This window comes from Heterodontus francisci, chromosome 1, assembly GCF_036365525.1.
Source record: "Heterodontus francisci isolate sHetFra1 chromosome 1, sHetFra1.hap1, whole genome shotgun sequence".
Taxonomy (NCBI): domain Eukaryota; kingdom Metazoa; phylum Chordata; class Chondrichthyes; order Heterodontiformes; family Heterodontidae; genus Heterodontus; species Heterodontus francisci.
The window spans coordinates 228,170,681-228,185,439 of NC_090371.1; the positions used below are offsets into that span (position 1 = coordinate 228,170,681).

Below are 14,759 nucleotides of genomic sequence, written 5' to 3' on the forward strand. Positions count from 1 at the left end.
AAATGAAAGAATATTCAGGATGAATGCGTGGCTTGAAAGATGGTGCAGGAGGGAGGGGTTCAGATTTTTGGGACATTGGGACCGGTTCTGGGGGAGGTGGGACTATTACAAATTGGACAGTCTACACCTGGGCCGGACTGGAACCAATGTCCTTGGGGGTGCTTTTGCTAACGCTGTTGGGGAGGGTTTAAACTAATGTGGCAGGGGGATGGGAACCAAATGAGGAGGTCAGTGGACAGTAAGGAGGTAGTAACTAAAGCCTGTAAGGAACTAGATAATGAAGTCAGCGTGACTAAGGGAAAGAGTAGGCAGGGAGCAGATGATGAAAGCAAAGGGACTGGTGGTCTGTTTTAATGCAAGAAGTGTAGTAGGTAAGGGGGAGGAACTTAGGGCTTGGATTAGTACCTGGGAGTATGATGTTATTGCTATTACTGAGACTTGGTTAAGGGAAGGGCATGATTGGCAACTCAATATCCCAGGATACCGATGCTTCAGGCGGGATAGAGAGGGAGGTAAAAGGGGTGGAGGAGTTGCATTACTGGTCAAAGAGGATATCACAGCTGTGCTGAAGGAAGGCACTATGGAGGACTCGAACTGTGAGGCAATATGGGCAGAACTCAGAAATAGGAAGGGTGCGGTAACAATGTTGGGGCTGTTCTACAGGCCTCCCAACAGCGAGCGTGAGATAGAGGTACAAATATGTAAACAGATTATGGAAAGATGGAGGAGCAACAGGGTGGTGGTGATAGGAGATTTTAATTTTCCCAACATTGACTGGGATTCACTTAGTGTTAGAGGTCTAGATGGAGCAGAATTTGTAAGGAGCATCCAGGAGGGTTTTCTAGAGCAGTATGTAAATAGTCCAACTCGGGAAGGGGCCATACTGGACCTGGTGTTGGGGAATGAGCCCGGCCAGGTGGTTGAAGTTTCAGTAGGGGACTACTTTGGGAATAGTGATCACAATTCCGTAAGTTTTAGAATACTCATGGACAAAGATGAGAGTGGTCCTAAAGGAAGAGTGCTAAATTGGGGGAAGGCCAACTATACCAAAATTCGGCAGGAGCTGGGGAATGTAGATTGGGAGCAGCTGTTTGAAGGTAAATCCACATTTGATATGTGGGAGGCTTTTAAAGAGAGGTTGATTAGCGTGCAGGAGAGACATGTTCCTGTGAAAATGAGGGGTAGAAATTGCAAGATTAGGGAACCATGGATGACAGGTGAAACTGTGAGACTAGCTAAGAGGAAAAAGGAAGCATACATAAGGTCTCGGCGGCTGAAGAAAGACGAAGCTTTGAAAGAATATCGGGATTGTAGGCGCAACCTGAAACGAGGAATTAAGAGGACTAAAAGGGGTCATGAAATATCTTTAGCAAACAGGGTTAAGGAAAATCCCAAAGCCTTTTATTCATATATAAGGAGCAAGAGGGTAACTAGAGAAAGGATTGGCCCACTCAAGGACAAAGGAGGAAAGTTATGCGTGGAGTCAGAGAAAATGGATGAGATTCTAAACGAGTACTTTGCATCGGTATTCACCGAGGAGAGGGACATGATGGATGTTGAGGTTAGGGACAGATGTTTGATTACTCTAGGTCAAGTCGGCATAATGAGGGAGGAAGTGTTGGGTATTCTAAAAGGCATTAAGGTGGACAAGTTCCCAGGTCCGGATGGGATCTATCCCAGGTTACTGAGGGAAGCGAGAGAGGAAATAGCTGGGGCCTTAACAGATATCTTTGCAGCATCCTTAAACATGAGTGAGGTCCCGGAGGACTGGAGAATTGCTAATGTTGTCCCCTTGTTTAAGAAGGGTAGCAGGGATAATCCAGGTAAGACCGGTGAGCCTGACGTCAGTGGTAGGGAAGTTGCTGGAGAAGATACTGAGGGATAGGATCTATTCCCATTTGGAAGAAAATGGGCTTATCAGTGATAGGCAACATGGTTTTGTGCAGGGAAGGTCATGTCTTACCAACTTAATAGAATTCTTTGAGGAAGTGACAAAGTTGATTGATGAGGGAAGGGCTGTAGATGTCATATACATGGATTTCAGTAAGGCGTTTGATAAGGTTCCCCATGGTAGGCTGATGGAGAAAGTGAAGTCGCATGGGATCCAGGGTGTACTAGCTAGATGGATAAGGAACTGGCTGGGCAACAGGAGACAGAGAGTAGCAGTGGAAGGGAGTTTCTCAAAATGGAGACGTGTGACCAGTGGTGTTCCACAGGGATCCGTGCTGGGACCACTGTTGTTTGTGATATACATAAATGATTTGGAGGAAAGTATAGGTGGTCTGATTAGCAAGTTTGCAGACGACACTAAGATTGGTGGAATAGCAGATAGTGAAGGGGACTGTCAGAGAATACAGCAGAATATAGATAGATTGAAGAGTTGGGCAGAGAAATGGCAGATGGAGTTCAATCAGGGCAAATGCGAGGTGATGCATTTTGGAAGATCCAATTCAAGAGTGAACTATACAGTAAATGGAAAAGTCCTGGGGAAAATTGATGTACAGAGAGATTTGGGTGTTCAGGACCATTGTTCCCTGAAGGTGGCAACGCAGGTCAATAGAGTGGTCAAGAAGGCATACGGCATGCTTTCCTTCATCGGACGGGGTATTGAGTACAAGAGTTGGCAGGTCATGTTACAGTTGTATAAGACTTTGGTTCGGCCACATTTGGAATACTGCGTGCAGTTCTGGTCGCCACATTACCAAAAGGATGTGGATGCCTTGGAGAGGGTGCAGAGGAGGTTCACCAGGATGTTGCCTGGTATGGAGGACGCGAGCTATGAAGAGAGGTTGAGTCGATTAGGATTATTTTCATTAGAAAGGCGGAGGTTGAGGAGGGACCTGATTGAGGTGTACAAAATCATGAGAGGTCTAGACAGGGTGGATAGCAAGAAGCTTTTTCCCCAGAGTGGGGGATTCAAATACTAAGGGTAACGAGTTCAAAGTGAGAGGGGAAAAGTTTAGGGGGGATATGCGTGGAAAGTTCTTTACGCAGAGGGTGGTTGGTGCCTGGAACGCGTTGCCAGCGGAGGTGGTAGATGCGAGCACGATAGCGTCTTTTAACTTGTATCTAGACAGATACATGAATGGGCAGGAAGCAAAGAGGTACAGACCCTTAGAAAATAGGCGACATGTTTAGATAGAGGATCTGGATCGGCGCAGGCTTGGAGGGCTGAAGGGCCTATTCCTGTGCTATAATTTTCTTTGTTCTTTGATGCTGAGTGGTTTTGCTGTAATTTTTCAAATTATCATTTTTAGCCAGGTTGTCGGGGGTAAAATGCAGAGAAAGGCCAATGTGTTCCTGCAACTATTGATATGGAAATCTGCAATAACAGTGAATCTAAGCTGCTCTTGTATGCCTCTACTACCAACCTAGGGCTTTGCACAGAGTAATTCATTACTATTTCACATTGTGCTTTCCTCAATCATAACCCAACATGCTGCAATAGTTTCCTGACAACATTTAGTTTGTTGAAGCTTAACTCGTCAATGACACATTCAGCTTTAGGTAATCACAATGTAGTACATTGTGCCCGAGCACAATAATTGGCTTTGATAGTAATAGACTGGCTGTGTATTGAATGTTACTTCACCTCTGAATACTTCAGACGGCATATCAGAAAACTGGTTGATTCCATAAATAGCAGTGCCACTTTCATTTGACAAGATTGAAGAAATATGATTCATAGTATAGTATCTCTGTATGCTTTCCTAGAAAATAAAAGAAAATTCCATAATCAAGTTTCAGAAATAGAAGGATTTTAAAATATTGTTATTTTCCTTAAGATCTAGGATTAAGCCTACCTAAATTTGTGAACAAATGCTGCTTCCCATTTTTGAAACAGCAGTGAAAAGTGTTTAAAATTATCTGATGTTTCAAATCACAGGGACAATAAGGCTGGAAGGATCCGCTGGCATAGAAATTTAGGGGGGACAGTGCCTTTGACCCACCACTGACCTTGCCAGCCACTAACAGCACCATCCTTGATCTGCTGTGAGGCTGCAGGTTAGGCTGTAGGAGGTGGCACAATTCACTGCCCACCTCCTTTCTGAAACATAGGTGCCTCAGACGCAGCTCCTAGCTGAGGTAGAAGTAGGTGATGTGCTGTCATAAAAACATAAGAAATAGGAGCAGGAGTAGGCCATTCGGCCTCTCAAGCCTGCCCCGGCATTCAATAAGATCATGGCTGATCTGCCCCAACCCTCAACTCCTCTATTGTGCCAGCTCCTCATAGCCCTCTTTAAATACTTTCTAGACTCCACAACTCTCTGGGATAGAGAATTCCAGACATTTACTAACTTCTGAGAGAAGAAACTCCTTTGCATCTCAGTTTTAAATGAGTGTCCCTTTATTCTGTAACTATTTCCCCCACTAGTGGAAACATCTTCTCAACATCTACCCTGTCAAGCCCCTTCAGAATCTTGTACATTTCAATAAGATGTTGAGTGGTGCAGTGGTTAGCACCGCAACCTCACAGCTCCAGCGATCTGGGTTTGATTCTGGGTACTGCCTGTGTGGAATTTGCAAGTTCTCCCTGTGACTGCGTGGGTTTTCGCCGGGTGCTCCGGTTTCCTCCCACAGCCAAAGACTTGCAGGTTGATAGGTAAATTGGCCATTATAAATTGCCCCTCGTATAGGTAGGTGTTAGGGGAATTGAGGGAAGGTGGGGATGTGAGAGGGTAATGGGACTAATGTAGGATTAGTATAAATGGGTGGTTGACAGTGGGCCAAAGGGCCTGTTTCAGTGTTGTATCTCTAAATAAAATTTTTTTTAAAAAATCACCCCTCATTCTTCTAAACTCTAATGAATAAAGGCCTAATCTGTTTAGCAGGTCTTGTTAAGTCAACCCCTTCATCTCAGGAATCTAAAGGCCTTCGGTGGGTAATGTTTTCTATTGAGAGCCCTCCTCCTCCCTCTGTACACTGTACTCTGTACTCTTTGCTGTTCGTGACTGTCAAAGTCACTGTCCCCCTAAATTTCTATGCCAGCAGATCCTTCCATCCTTATTGTCCAAGTGATTTGAAACATCAGATAATTTTAAAGACTTTTCACTGCTGTTTCAAAAAGGGAAGCAGCATTTATTCACAAATTTAGGTAGGCTCAATTTCCAAGTTATACTGTAGCCCAAGAGGGACTGCAATGATAGCCTCATTACGGCAGTGGACTTTCTCCCGACAGGCCAACCAACTCTTCTGATCTTGTTGTCAAGATTCAGCACCACTCTCTTGAAAAATTAGCACAACTCCTCCAGTAACACAGAACACAATATTTCCACTAACTGCACCAGCAAACATAAGTCAAAAGCACCTCACCTGGAAGTTGAAAGGTTGGCCCTTTAAATAACACAAGTTGGGTGGTGGGTGGGGTGGGGGAAGGGGAATCATGCAGCTGGGAATTATTATATTAGGCTGTTACCTGCATGGTTTACATTAAGAGGCTGTTTGACATCACAACCTGCCCACTCTGCATGCTTCTGGCACACACACGACATGCCCAGACTAGCACCCTGTCAGTCAGGGCACGACTTACGGGCTGCACTAGAAGTGATCGGAAATGTTCAGGCCGATTTTTTTTTCAGTTCAGGGCTTCCATACCGCCAGTTCCAGTGGAACTATACAGGTGAATTTCACAGCCTTTATCTTTATTTATTTTATCTATACCAGTCAGGATTTAAAACACCTCTCCAAAGATCTGCTCTTAGCTTTCTTGGCTCCAAGGAGAACAGTTTCTCCAGCCTATCCAGTTCACTATAATCCCTCATCCCTAGAACTATTCTAGTGAGTTTCATCTGTATCTTCTGCATAGTCTTCATGTCTTTTCTAAAGTGTGGTGCCCAGCATTCAAGACAATACTCCAGCTGGGGCCGAATTGGACTAGTGTTTTATATGGGTCTAGCATAACTTCCTGGCTTTTGTAGTCCATGCCTCTATTTATAAGAACAGAAAAATAGGAGCAGGATTAGATCGTATGCATTCTTGAGCCTGATCCACCACCCAATACAATCATGGCTGATCTACTCCCTCAAATCAATTTTAATCTCAGGCCTAAATGATCAACTGCTTATCCTGAGACTGCCACCGTGTTCTAGATTCCCCAGCTAGAGGAAACAACCTGTCAAGCATCTTCAAAATACATAAGAACATAAGAAATGGGAGGAGTAGGCCATTCAGCCCCTCAAGCCTGCCCCGCCATTCAATAAGATCATGGCTGATCTGCCCCAGGCCTCAACTCCTCTTTTGGGCATGCTCCACATAAGCCTCGACTCCCCGATATTTCAAAAATCTATCTACCTCCTTCTTAAATACATTTAGTGACCTAGCCTCCACAACTCTCTGAGGTAGAGAATTCCAGAGATTCACCACCCTCTGAGAAAAGAAATTCCTTTGTAATGCAGTTTTAAATATGTGACCCCTTATTCTGTAACTATGCCCCTTAGTTCAAGATTCCCCCACCAGTAGAAACATAGTCTCAACATCTACCCTGTCAAGCCCCCTCAGAATCTTATATATTTCAATATTTCTCATTCTTCTAAACTCCAATGAATAGCCATTCTTGATAAGACAACCCCTTCATCCCAGGAATCAGCCGAGTGAACCTTTTCTGAACCTCCTCCAATGCTAATATATCCTTCCTTAAATATGGGGACCAAAACTGTATGCAGTACTCCAGGTGTGGCCTCACCAACACCCTGTACAGTTGTAACAAGACATCCCTATTTTTAAACTCTTAACCCCCTAGCAATAAAGGCCAAAATGCCATTTGCCTTGCTAATTACTTGCTAACATTTTGTGTTTCATGTACAAGAACACCCAGATCCCTCTGTACTGCTGTATTTTGTAGTCTTTGTCCATCTAAATAATAATCTTCCTTGTTATTATTCCTACTAAAGTGGATGACCTCACACTTTCCCACATTGAACTCCATCTGCCAAGTTTTTGTCCACTCACTTAACCTATCTATATCCCTTTGCAGATTCTTTGTGTCCTCATCACAACATGCCTTCCCACCTATTTTTGTACCGTCAGCAAATTTGGATACACTACACTCTGTCCCTTCCTCTAAATCATTAATATAAATAGCTGAGGCCCTAGGACCATCCTTGTGGCACCCCACTAGTTACGGCTTTCCAACCTGAAAAAGACCCATTGATCCCGACTCTCTGCCTTCTGTATGTTTGCCAATCCTCAATCCGTGCCAACACATTACCCCAATACCGTGAGCTCTTATTTTGTGCAATAACCTTTTATGTGGCACCTTATCGAACACCTTCTGAAAATCCAAATACACTATATCTACCAGTTCCCCTTTATCCAATCTGCTTGTTATATCCTCAAAGAACTCTAACAAATTTGTCAAACATGATTTCCCGTTCATAAAACCATCTAGACTCTGTTTGATTGCATTATGTTTTTCTAAACGTTCTGCTATTTCTTCTTTAATAATGGACTCAAGCATTTTCCCAATGACTGATGCTAAGCTAACTGGTCTATAGTTTCCTGCTTTCTGTCTCCCTCCTTTCTTGAATAGGGGTGTCACATTAGTGGTTTTCCAATGCACCCTACCAGAATCCAGTGAGTTTTGGTATATTATGACTAATGCCTCCACTATCTCTGCAGCCACTTCATTTAAAACCCTTGGATGCAGGCCATCAGGTCCTGGAGACTTGCCTGCCTTTAGTCCCATCAGCTTGTCAAGCACCTTTTCCCTCGTAATAGAGATTGTGACAAGTTCCTCCCTCCCTTGCTCATCTATTATTGTTGGGATGTTTATAGTGTCCTCCACCGTGAAGACCGATGCAAAATATTGGTTTAAATTATCTGCCATTTCCCAGGTCCCTGTTATTAATTCCCCAGTCTAATCCTCTAAGGGTCCCACACTTACTTTAGCTACTCTCTTCCTTTTTATATACCCGAGGAGCTCTTACTGCTTGTTTTTATATTTTTTGCCAATTTACTCTCATAATCAATTTTCTCCCTCTTTGTTAGTTTTTTAATCATCCGCTGCTGGTTTCTGAAAAAATCCCAATCCTCTGGCCTACCAGTAGCTTTCACTGCATTGTACACCTTTGTTTTTGATTTGATACCTTCCTTAACTTCCTTTGTTATCCACGAGTGGTTCAACATTCTCATCGAGTCCTCCCTTCTGACCAGAATAAATGTTTGCTGAGTATTATGAAATATCTGCTTAAAAGTCTGCCACTGCTCATCTACTGGCTTTCCCTTTGTCTATTTTCCTAGCCTGCTTTAGACAACTCTTTCTTCATACCTCTGTAATTGCCCTTGTTTAAGTTGAAGACACTGATTTGAGACCCGAGTTGCTCACCCTCAAACTGAATTGGAAATTCTACCATGTTATGATCGCTTCCCCCTAGAGAATCCTTAACTATGAGATCTCTTATTAATCCTACCTCATTACACATTACCAAATCTAAAATAGCCTGTTCCCAGATAGGTTCTACAATGTATTGTTCTAAGAAACAATCCCTGATGCACTCTACAAATTCATCTTCCATGTTACCCTGGCCAATTTGATTTGTCCAGTCTATATGCAGATTAAAATCACCCATGATAATTGCAGTACCCTTCTTACATGCCTCCATTATTTCCTGATTAATATTTTGTCCTACAGAAAGGCAACTCCTCAGGGACCTATAGACCACTCCCACCCGTGATTTCTTTCCCTTGTTATTCCTTATTTCCACCCAAACTGATACTACATCACGATCTATGACACCTATATCATTACTCACAACTGCACTGATCCCTTCCTTTATTAACAAAGCTACCTTACCTCCTTTTCCTATCTGCCTATTCTTCTGGAACATCGAATATCCTTGAACATTGAGTTTCCAGTCCTGGTCATCCTGCAGCCACGTCTCCGTGATAGCTATCAAATCATATTCATTTATTTCTATTTGTGCCATCAGCTCATCTATCTCGTTACAAATGCTATGTGCATTCAGCTAAAGAGCCTTAAGCTTTGACTTTTTACCTACTCTGGTTTGAATTTATGCTGTACTCTTATGCTTGTATTCTCTGTCCCTTCCTGTCACACTCTGATTAATGTATGCTCCTTCACTACCCTGCACCTCTGCTCTCTCGTTACTTTTCGACTTTTTAAACTTCACTTCAATTGAACCCTCTCCCCCCACTATTTAGTTTAAAGCCTTACCTAAAACCCTAGTCATACGATTCACCAGGACACTGGTCCCAGCATGGTTCAAGTGAAGCCCATCCCAACGGAACAGCTTTCTCTTTCCCCAGTACTGGTGCCAGTGCCCCATGAATCGGACCCCATTTCTCCAACACCAATCTTTGAGCCACGCAATCTTGTATGTTTCAATAATATTACCTCTTAATCTTCTAAACTCCACAGCATATAGGCCCAATTTATTCAGTCTCTTGTCAAAGGACAACCCTTTCATCACAGGACCTATCTTGTGATGGCTCACACTTGTCTACCTTTACTTCTCTCAGCAACCTAGGATGCATCCCATCAGACTGGATGACTTATCCACAATTTAACACGTTCTTTATCTATTTTCATTCTGTATGCTGGAAACCTCCTTGTTTACCCTAGCTTTGGCAAAGTCCTCTCTCTTATAAACACTGCTGCAAAGTACTCATTTAGTACCTCAGCCATGCCTTCTGTCTCCAATAGGTCTCCATGCTGGTCCCTAACTGGCCCCATTGTTCCTCTGACAACTCTTTTGCTGTTAATATGCCTATTGAAGACATTTAGAATCCCTTTATATTAACCGCCAATTTATTCTGATAGTATCTCCTTGCCCCTCTTATTTCCTTTTATACTTCTCTGTACTTTTTATAGTTAGTGTGATGTATTGTCAAGTTGACATCTGTCATACACCTTTTTCTGCTTCATCCTACTCTTTAACTCCTTTGTCATTCAGGGAGCACTGGATTTAATTATTCTACGTTTCCCCCTTGTGCAAATGTACCTAGGCTGTACCTGAGCCATCTCCTCATAAAAGGCCTCTCATTGCTCCATTACATTTCTGCTGGCCAGTCTTTGATTCCAATTTACCAGGCCAGATCTCTCTGCAAATCACTGAAATTAGGCCTCTTTGAGTTAAGTATTTTTATTTTAGATTGCTTCTTGCTCTCCTAATCTAAATCATACGATACTATAATCACGATTCCCAAGATGCTTACCGACTATGGCATTCTACACTTGAACCACCCCATTCCCTAGAACTAGATCCAACATTGCCTCCGTCCTCATTAGGCAGGGAACAGAATAATCAAGAAAATTCTCCCAAACACACTTCAGAAATTGTTCCCATTCCCTGCCCTTAACCCAATCACCACTCCATTCAATATTGGGTAGATAAAGTCTTCCATTATCACTACTCTATAGTTCTTGCACCTCTCACCTCACCTCTTTGCAAATCTGCTCCTCTATTTCCACCCCACTTTTTGCTGGCCTATAAAATGCACCAGGTAGCATAATAGCTCCTATATTGTTTCTTAACTGCAATCAAATAGACTTTGTGTTTGACCCACCAAGGACATTCTCTCTTTCTAGCATTGTAATATTTTATTTAACAAAAACTGCTACTCCTCTTCCTTTTCTTGGTTCCCTATCTTTCCTTAATACCTTGCAACCAGGAATACCAAGCATCCAATCGTCTCCTTTTACATTTGAACAAACAGAAGGGATATTGATTTAAAGTCTTATTCAGAGGACATGATACTGTGGCCACATTCTCTGGAATCTGAAAATATTTATAATATCCTTACCAAAAAAAATTAGAATGATACCAGAACTCAGAGGTTATAGTTATCAGAAAAGAATAAAATTCTGAGGGGTTGATAGGGTAGAATAGAGAAAATGTTTCCACTTATGAGTCCAAAACTAAAGAACATAAATGTTAGATTGCCACTAATAAATCTAATAAGGAATGAAAGAGAAACTTCTTTAAACCAGAGAGGGATTAGAATGCGGAACTTATTACCACATGAGGTAGTTGGAGTGAATGGCATGGATGCATTTACAGGAAGCTAGAAAAGTATGAGGGAGAAAGCAATAGGGTTAAATGAAGTAGGATGGGAAGAGGCTGACGTGGTGCATAAACATCAGCATTGTATCTGAGCCAAATGCTCTGTTTCTGTGCTATAAATTCCATGTAATTTCTATGGTTCTGAAATTAATTATAATCTGTATTGACATTTTTTTAAAAGTTTCCTTGTATTTTCCTTATTAGCCAAATTTTGCATGGTAATGATGGTAAGTCTGCGCTCGTTGTCATTACTCCACTAAACTGACAGCAACTTCTGGAGTCCACAAATACAAAAATAACACAGAAAGCCAGAAGTTGCTGTCAGCGATGTTACACTCTACAAGCGGGTGTACTATTGGGGTACTCCCATTCCCCATGCTATCTCTTAGCAATCTGTGAACTGACAGAAACTTTCACATTTACACTTTTTATCTTGCTATAAAGACCCTTGAAAAACTGATACCTTGTTGAATGAGGTGTAATTGGGTTTTAATGCTGTACTAACTCATTGTTACTGCTAAACCCTCTCATTGTCAGTTGTGGCTCAGTTGGTAGCACTCTTGCCTCTGAATCACGAGGTTCCCACTCCAGAGCTTAAGCGCAAAAATCAAGGCCAATATTCTAGTGCAGTACTGAGGGAGTGTTGCACTTTTGGAGGTGCTGTCTTTTAGATGAGATGTTAAACTGAAGCCTTATCTGCCTGCTTGTGTGGATGTAAAAGATTCTGTGGCATTATTTTGAAGAAGTTATCCCTGGTGCACTGGCCAATATTTATCCCTCAATCAACATTACAAAAACAGATTATCTGGTTATCATCACCTTGCTGTTTGTGGGAGTTTGCTGTGTGCAAATTGGCTGCCATGTTTCCGACATTACAACAGTGACTAGATTTCAAAAGTACTTCATTGGCTGTAAAGGACTACGAGACATCTGGTGGCTGTGAAAGGCGCTTTATAAATGCTTTTCTTTCTTTTTACTGGCCTTGAAAAACTAATTGTAGAATGTCAAAACTCTCCATTATGATAAATTCCATAGTTTTTAAAAATTTGTTGATAACATTTTAGCTTTAATCTTAATCTAATAAGCATTTATTTCACTATTTGAAATCGTAAATTAAATGTGAAGGGATTCAGTGTTTTTAACTTCCTGGTTTGCTCTCTGTAAGAATACTTTGCTGTCGACCTATCCTGCTTGTGGACATCACTGCTGCTGGACACCCCGGTCCTCTTGACCTGGCACCTGATTCAAACTGATGTCAGGAAAGACAACTCTAGATCTTTGTGGGCAGCTTTCTTTGAGGTTAGAGGAGAGTACTGTTGTTTTCCTCCTCACTGGAAAATGCAGCCATTGTTTTAGTCAGAATAACATTTTCTTCTCTTCTGCCATTTTCTTTTCAAAACCTTTTTCGCTTGCTATTTTCCTCGCTATATTCTATTTTGTCTTTTTTGTTGTATTTTCAATTCACCTGAAGAGGTAAAAGAAGAATGCATCATAGTTTTAAAAATCCCATTTTGAGGACTGTGTAGTTTGGGTTAATGGGCAGGGGAAGAAACCATGAATCCTAAAATATTGCCAGATCCACACTATCTCAAACAAATCTGTTGATTCACTACCAGTCTCCTTTTAATTTGCACCACTATTTAGCGCAGTTAGTTGAAAATGATTTTACATTTCAATGGGCTTGCGATTCACATCGCAGCTCATTAAGAACAAACAACAGCTGATTCCGTTACGATCCGGCTTTTGGCAATTGTACCATGAGAGCCGGAGGAGACAATACAGCACAGTGGCCCAGTACTGTACCTGGAACACTTGGTATTTGTGAATGAACTGGGAGCTCGCTGTCGCGTAACTCCGGTTATATTTCGTTACAAACCGCTGGAAGAGGTTCTCTGTGTGTTCGGTAATTGCCTCTCGGCTATCGTTCCCCAGCTGCTGGAAATGGAGCGGGTGCCGGACATTGCAGCGTCCGGGGAAAGCGAGCTGGGCGCCGGAGAAGCACAAGAGCAGGAATGCCCAGAGCATCGTGCTGGACTCAGGGAGTCGAGTGTAAAGAAAGAACTTCCTGAACCCCGAGTGTCAGCCAAGCTACTGCTCCCGCCCGACTAACATCCGGACCACGAGCTACAGATCCCAACAACATCCGTTGCTTTCACTTTCACTTTGACAATCCTCTACTTAGTTGGCCGAAGCTAATTTACCCCCACTTTTGATTGAAACAAATCTCAAATTCTTCTGAAATGCGGTGCCTGAAAGGGTGATGGTCGCAGATTCAAGAGTAACTTTCAAAAGGGAATTAGATATTTACTTGAAAAGGAGAAATTTGCAGGACTGTGGGGAAAGAATCCCCCAAATGGAACTTACTGGATAGCACTTTCAACGAGCTAGCACTGGCACAATGCGTGGACTGGCTTCATTCTGTGATGTATAATTCAACACTCTCAAAATCTTGAAAGGAACAATTGTTTTTAACTCTCCCAGATCCACACATTCCCTCACAAGCAATGCTTTCTCTTCCCCAACCCATATAATAAATAAACTGTACACTTAATGGACTTCAATAAAGGATCATCATTGTTGTGGGAAGAGAAAATAATGAATTACTTGTTTGTGGAAGAATTTTTTGATATATACAGCCCAGGATCATGTCATTCATGCACTTGCGGCTAGGTTAGAAGCGTTAAAAGCCAAATAGATCATATCAGAGACATTAAATGGATATTTCAAATCATGTTGTGTGGCACTACCACTGTGTTAAATGGCATAGATTCAGAACAGATCTGGCAGCTCAAAACTGGGTATCTATGAGGTGATGTGGACCATCAGCAGCAGCAGAATTGTATTCAACCACAATCTGCAACCTCATGACCCGGCATATCCCTCATTTTATCATTACCATCAAGCCAAGAAATCAGCCCTGGTTCAATAAAGAGTGCAGGAGGGCGTGCCAGGAGGAGACCAAGCATTCCTAAAAATATGAGGTGTCAACCTGTTGAAGCTACAACACAGGACGACTCGCATGCAATGAACAGAACTAAGCAATCCCACAACCAACGGATCAGATCAATGCTCTGCAGTCGTGCCACATCCAGTCGTGAATGGTGGTGGACAATTAAACAATTAACAGGAGAAGGAGGCTCCACAAATATTCATATCCTCAAAGATGGAGGAGCCCAGCATATCAGTGCAAAAGAAAAGGCTGAATCATTTACAACCATCTTCAGCCACAAATGCCGAATGGATGATCCATCTCGGCCTCCTCCCGAGGTCCCCAGCATCACAGATGCCAGTCTTCAGCCAATTCAATTCACTCCACGTGATATTAAGAAATGGCTGAAGGCACTGGATACTGCAAAGGTTGTGGTCCTGACAACATCCGGCTGAAATACTGAAGACTTGTGCTGCAGAACTAACTGTGCCCCTAGCAAAGCTGTTCCAGTACAGCTACTACCCTGCCATCTACCTGACAATGTGGAAAATTGCCCAGGTATGTCCTGTCCACAAAAGCAGGATAAATTCGATCCAGCCAATTACAGCCCGATCAGTCTACCCTCATTCATCAGCAAAGTGATGGAAGGTTTCATCGATAGTGCTATCAAGCACCACTTAAACAGCAACAACCTGCTCACTGATGCTCAGTTTGGATTCCGCCGGAGCCACTTGGCTCCTGACCTCATTACAGTCTTGGTACAAACATGAACAAAAGAGCTGAACTCAAGAGGTGAGGTGAGAGTGATT

The 14,759-nt window shown here is 42.5% G+C and overlaps 1 protein-coding gene across 1 annotated transcript in view; it reads right to left on the bottom strand.

The window, feature by feature from the left end:
- Nucleotides 1-13,145, bottom strand: part of ctso (cathepsin O) — a 76,627-nt gene extending 63,482 nt beyond the window's left edge. The window contains exons 1-2 of the mRNA XM_068042012.1: nucleotides 12,825-13,145; nucleotides 3,593-3,710 (exon numbers count right to left, since the gene is read on the bottom strand). Coding sequence (XP_067898113.1) covers nucleotides 3,593-3,710; nucleotides 12,825-13,046 — 340 coding nt within the window. The 5' untranslated portion in view covers nucleotides 13,047-13,145. The remainder of the gene's footprint in view (nucleotides 1-3,592; nucleotides 3,711-12,824) is intronic.
- Nucleotides 13,146-14,759: the final 1,614 nt, after the last annotated feature.